The sequence below is a fragment of the Hevea brasiliensis genome, chromosome 4 (assembly GCF_030052815.1).
Source record: "Hevea brasiliensis isolate MT/VB/25A 57/8 chromosome 4, ASM3005281v1, whole genome shotgun sequence".
Lineage (NCBI taxonomy): Eukaryota > Viridiplantae > Streptophyta > Magnoliopsida > Malpighiales > Euphorbiaceae > Hevea > Hevea brasiliensis.
This window is the reverse complement of record NC_079496.1, coordinates 12,410,426-12,416,818: the sequence shown is the minus strand read 5'-3', so window position 1 is coordinate 12,416,818 and position 6,393 is coordinate 12,410,426. Positions and strand designations below refer to the sequence as shown.

The window sequence follows — 6,393 nt, the reverse complement described above, 5'->3', positions numbered from 1 at the left end:
AAATTATGGGTTTAATAAATTAAACACTTAAAAAAATGTGGTTAATCCCTTTTAAATGTCACAACCGATCGTACTTAATTTAATGATGATGGTGACATAATAATATTGTTATAATATGGTGCACAACAATACAAATAAATTTAATTTTATATTAAGTGATTTGATTAATTTAAGATATTTTTAATATTATTATTAAAATTATTATTTTTTTAAATATATTAATTAAAAAATATTAAAAAATAATTTAAAATTAAATTTAATAAATTTTAATAATAATGACATTAAAATAATTAAAAAAATAATTATTTTTTTAATAATATCTAAAATAATATTTTATCCAAAAAAATAATTTTAACCTTAATTGTAATATTAAACAGACACTTATTTTTTATTATTTTTTTCTACACAATTAGGTTTAATTAAGTTTTAAACTCAAAATCCCACATTTTTATGAACCACTGACCAACAAGACACTGGATGGAGGTAAAGATTATTCAAACATCGCCAGTGATATAGCTGATAGCTTGAATCCGCCATTGGATTCATGGGGAAAATGTGAGATCCTTATCTCTAAATGTAAAATTATCGAAACCAAAAAGAAAAAGAGTTTAACGAAGAAAAATTCAAGATTCACTCCTGAACTCAAAAACCAGGTATTGGGTTTCTATAAACTATATATACACAGCGAACAAAGCCTGTAGAACCTTTGTAGCTCCATTTTTCTTGATCTATGTATCTTTCCTACAAAACAAAATCATATACAGACAAGCGAGATTCCATGAGAAAAATGGAGCAGAAAGATCCTACACATTATGAATATAATATTATGAAGCTTTGTGATCATCGACACCATCCATCACTCAGGAATACTCTGCAGATTAGGCCTCCACGACCGTTGATGCGACTCACATCGATCGGAGCCGACTTCTATCATCAACTGAGCCAAAACTTGTTTTACTGATAATTCTTTCATGTCAACCCTACCCAGTAACTCCTCAAGCTGTTTCTTTGTAATCTTGATCTTTACTTCTGTACTCGACGAGGTTGAAGACGTTAATAAGCGTTTGTCGTCTCCATGAAGCTCCTCCTCTTCTACGTACATGACCTTGTCGTGCCTGCTGCTTCCATGTCTTGTATTAGTAGAGTAAAAACGGTCCGGCACCGGTGAGCCCCAGTCTTCGCCGCCCCATTGCATAGACGATTCACGGCGTAAACAATTTCCCATTCTCCTTTTTGATGGGATGCTTTAGTGCTTTTTTATATAAAGTGTTTGTGTGGTTGATTGGTTGTTTGGCGTACAGAGAGAGAGAGAGAGAGAGAGAGAGAGAGAGAGAGAGAGAGCGAGCAAGGCTTTGGAGATGGAGAGGTGGTGGGTTATATATAATAAAAAAAGGAGACAAGGGCGCTTGGGAGAGAGAGAGTCAAACCTAATTATTGCCACGTAGGATGAGATTTGCTCGGTGACCTGGCAGGTAATTGGTGCTGACCCTATCATCAAACACCAAGTTTGGATTTGCCTTTTCAACTGTAATTGGATGTGATGTGCCCACATCCACAATAGTAGCTGGAGCTGTAGCTGTACCCATCGGTTCTCCATGGCTCATGGCTAGGCTTGGCTAAGGTTCCATGGCTCCCAAGTATAAATTGAATTAATACATTTTTATTTTATTGAGAAAAAAGGGAAATTCTCATCTTTATTAAATGAAATTAATTTTTTTATTTATTTATTTTTAAATATTAAATTAAGGTATTTAGTAAATATAATATTAGTTTTTATTTATTTTAATATTAGCCGGCTAACTAATTGAGTTGACGGCAAGTAATTACTAGAAATTGGGTGGGTGGTGAAGTGTGAACGCGGTTGGAAAAGGAATCTTTAGAGTTAAAAGCAAGTGTGAACGCAAATCAGCCAAAGGAATCTGTCAGAGCACTTTTAACTTATTGATTGATGAATTAAAGCATAAACATTTATTATAATTTCACGCGTACGTGTGAGTGTGGCTCCTCACTAGCTCCGCGCATGATTGTTGATTATTCGTAGTTACGCACTTTATAATTATCATTATCATTTCCAATTTAAACTATTAAACTTATCCAATAAATAGATATCAACATTTTTTTAAAAAATTATTTTATAAAAATAATATCAAAATTGAATATTAAGGAATAGTAACGAATAATTTAAATTCAATAAATATATATAACATATTTTTAATAGAGGGTCGGTGGTGGGTTTATTCCAACAAATCCTATGTCTCCATGCTGCGATCCAAAATCCAAACCCACCAAGTTTTGATGCTTCTTACTTCATTAGCACCACCTCACCTCATCCTCCACCTACTTGGGCTTTTCTTTTTCACATGCTACTTCAATTTAGTTGCACCTTATATGTATTATAGATACATTTTTATTATTAATTGTGATAATATCTACATATAATTTATCATATTAATGATTATAATATAACAATAATTAAATATATAACTATATATGTACTTGTAAATATATATATATATATATATATAGAGGTTGGTACTTAGATTTATGATTAGGTGGGCAAGTCAAAACAAACACTGATTAAGGCAATTAACACGTATTTCTTGTAGTCAATTCAGATACAGGCATAGTGCCTCCTTGAGGATTTGTTTAAATGGGTTGACAAAGTCCCTTTCGTTTAATTTTTACAATTTTATATATATATATATATATATATATATATATATATGCAAAAATAATTTATTTGGTTTCATGTCATTTTCTCAGCCATCAAGCAACTATTAGTATTGCCTTATTTAGACCACAAAAATGTGCAAGTAAGAAGGAGACTTGTAGAAATGAAACCAATAATGCAGGATAAGAGACTTAGAAAAATTTTATTTAACAAATTTACGACCTTCTTTCTATATATATTAAAAAAATATTCCTCAAAATTCAAAGAGATTTTTTTTTTTTAAGAATTGGAAAAATGAAAACTCAAATTTAACTTATCAAATAAGTAATACAACCTTCGATCGTTGAACCAAACCAAATTAGATAGAAAAATTTAGTTAAAAGATACTAAAATCACATAAAATCAAGTCAATAATAATAGTTAAGCTTATTTTATTTATTATTTTTAAAATCAGATTTCATTTATTTTATAGAAAATATTTTTCTGAAAATTATTTTTTAGTGTTTTGACACTTAAAAAATGACAATGGAAAATATTTCTCTAATTAAAGGGAAATTAAACTATTTCTTTTCAAATTTTGACAATCTTATTAAATTGTAAAAATACTTATGTATATATGATATAAATAAAAATTATTAATTTAATATTACAATCAAATACTAAAATATTTTCTTAAAAAATTATTTACATAAAAAATATTTTTCATGCATAAATAATTTTTTTTTATAAACAATACTTAATCTATAACTTTATAATGTTTATTCATGAAAATAGAATCTGCCAACATATACTTTGCTTCACCTACTTTTGGTGCTTTATGACCTTTTTTTCTTGTTTTCTCAAGAAATTAGGAACTAGTAGACTAGCCACACCATTCCAATTTCTTGATTAATACAAAGTGATCCTATACTAAACTATCAGTCATAGATCCTGAAAGAATAAAATTCAAAAGTTGACAAGGAAAATGCTGAATTTTCTATAATGAGATAAGAACCAACCTCTTAAAAACATGGAATAATTATAAATTTATGAATATATAACACAATGGACTAAGAGTGTCACGACCCAACCTATGGGTCGGACCGGCACTAGGACTTGGGCCAACCTAAAGCCCCCGAGGTCCATGGTAAGCCTAACTATTCCTCAACCCAACTCTAACGCCCATTTGAGTCCAATTTCAAGAATTCAACCGGATAGAGTCCGCCCATAAAATAAACCATTTATTGACAATATAACTAAGCTAATGCAAAAGGAATTAAAATTTTATAAGATACCACGAATATTCTATGGATTTTTAATCCAATTCAAGCACTAAATAATTAAGAAAAAGTAAGGTTTGGGTTTACCTATGTTGATTCTGACCTCGAGAACGCGCTCGCGACGTCTGACAATGGTGGGGCAACTAAAATCTCGATCAAATTTCAAAACTTTTTTGGTAGCCTGTCTGTCTGGCTCGATATTTTCAGACCCGGACAACCATTGAATTTCCGTGAATTGAAGGTACCTACACGAAGCCCACAACACGGGGATTAGTGTATAATTTTTACGGAATTTTCTAAGCTCATTTTAGTGCTCAAAAAAATACTACGAAATTTCGTGGGATCCACCGAAAAACGGTGTCGAAAAATTTTGAAATTTATATGGCCGCGAAGCTCTCGACGAATGGAGCACTTCGGTACTCTTGGTTTTCTCGTAGAGTTCACAGTTTGCGAGAAATCTAGCCCAAATGTCTAAATGAGCTAAAACTTTTCGGACAAAAATTGGGCAAACTTCTGATTGGATTTTGGTGTTCTTGGTGTCTATGGAAAGCTCTTGAGGTGTAGATGATGTTTGATACAAGGCCCAGTCCGATTGGTGGCCGGATCAGCCAGATTTTGGCTGGGAAGGTGAAACAGGGTACTACGCGAATGGGAGGTTTCACGCAACTTTTCCCGCGGCCTAGAGCGTCGGCTGGCGCCAGGAGGTGCTGGGGCGGCGCGCCAGTAAGTGGGGAGGGCTGGGGTGGCGGCCACTTGGGGAGAGGAGGTGAGAGGAGAGAGAAAAAGGGAGAGGAAAGGGAAGCGTCGGGCGCGAGCGAAAGGAGGAAGAAAAAGAAATGGCCGGTCCGGTTCGATTTGATCGGTCCGATTCAAGATACAAAATTTTAAATTTTTACTCTGCCTTGGTACCTAAAACGAGGCCCAAAAATTCGGAAAAAAAATTCTAGAAAACTTAGAAAAAATCGTAGAGTCAAAATATATTTTTAGTTTTGCCACGTGGTTTTTAAATTAATTTTTAAAAATCATCAAAGTTTTATATTTTCAAAAAATCGAAACCAATTTTTAAAATCCAAAAAATTTCAAATAATTTCCTAAATTTAAAATAAAATAAAATATTAATATTTATTCACAAAATAATAAATTTAAAAATTAAGGGTGTTACAGAGAGTATCTAATAAATTTCTATTTGATTAGGAATACATTACCCACAATTTGTTTTAATAAATTATTATATATATATATATATATATATATATATATATATATATATATATATATATATATATATATATATATATTTTGGTGAAGGATATATATCTGCAGAGATGGTTGTGAAAAGGGGTTAGAAATTCAGTCAATTTTCATCTGAAGATTGGCTTGAGAATAAAATAAATCTAATTAATTATCTTGGATTTTTCACCCATCAAGTTGATTTTGAAGCTGCCTTTCTTGGTTCGGTCTGCGGTGGGCTTGCAATGTATTCAGTTTATTTAAGCCTAGGCTTGGCTATAAGAGCCCGTTTTCAATTCCATTTTGTGTTGTGTGTTTATCAAGGTCTGAGCATTGGATAAGAATAGAATAGGTTTATTTATATTAGTTATTATATTATAAATATATTAATTTTATTTATGATTATTTTAAAAATAATATATTATATTGTTAAAAATTATAATATAATTAATGATATTTGTTATTTAAATTTAAATTTTTATGAAAATTAAGTTAATTCTTATGTGAGAGCTAATAAAAATTATGTAATTTGAACTTTATAATTTTAACACTATATTTAGATCATGATTTGTGATAATTTTATGTTATATAGTATGGTTATTTTAAATATTTAAAAAGATTATTCTTAAAAAATAATGATTTTAGGTTGTAAAATGATGATATTACGATTTTTTAAATCACTAAATTAGCAATTTAAAATAATTTAAAATTTTTATATTTTTATTTTATTCTTATATAATTTATTCTCTCATTAAAATATTATAAAATTAGAATTCAGAGACAATTAATTGGGTGTGAATAATAATAATAATAATAATACAATAGCATCTAAATGAAAATTAATAATGGCAAATCAAACTCACTTGGGAACTCACACTTAGGGTGTTCGGTTTTGGTTCAATTTGAGAGTTAACTAGAAATTAGAATTGAATTGAAATTTTATTACGGTTCCGATCTGATTTTTCATTATTTTAGTTTTGATTTGATATGATTCTCGATTATTCGGTTTCGGTTCTGTTTGATACGGTTCTAGTTTGGTTCTCGATTTTTAAAATAATTTTATGTAATTATTTCCTTAAAAAGTTATTATTGAATTAGTATTTAAGTTTTAACTTAGGTTATTAATACATAATATATCATATAATATATCTTTTACCTATACTTAAATTATATAATCTTTAACTATAAGGTGTATATATAATTTATGATTAAATATATTATATAATATAATAA

General features: G+C 29.7%; 1 protein-coding gene across 1 annotated transcript; it reads right to left on the bottom strand.

The window, feature by feature from the left end:
* Positions 1-856: 856 nt before the first annotated feature.
* On the bottom strand, positions 857-1,225 carry LOC110658574 (uncharacterized). The gene has a single exon (XM_021816251.2). It carries the CDS (start codon positions 1,223-1,225, stop codon positions 857-859), a length of 369 nt encoding a protein of 122 aa, XP_021671943.2.
* Between the last annotated feature and the right edge of the window lie 5,168 nt (positions 1,226-6,393).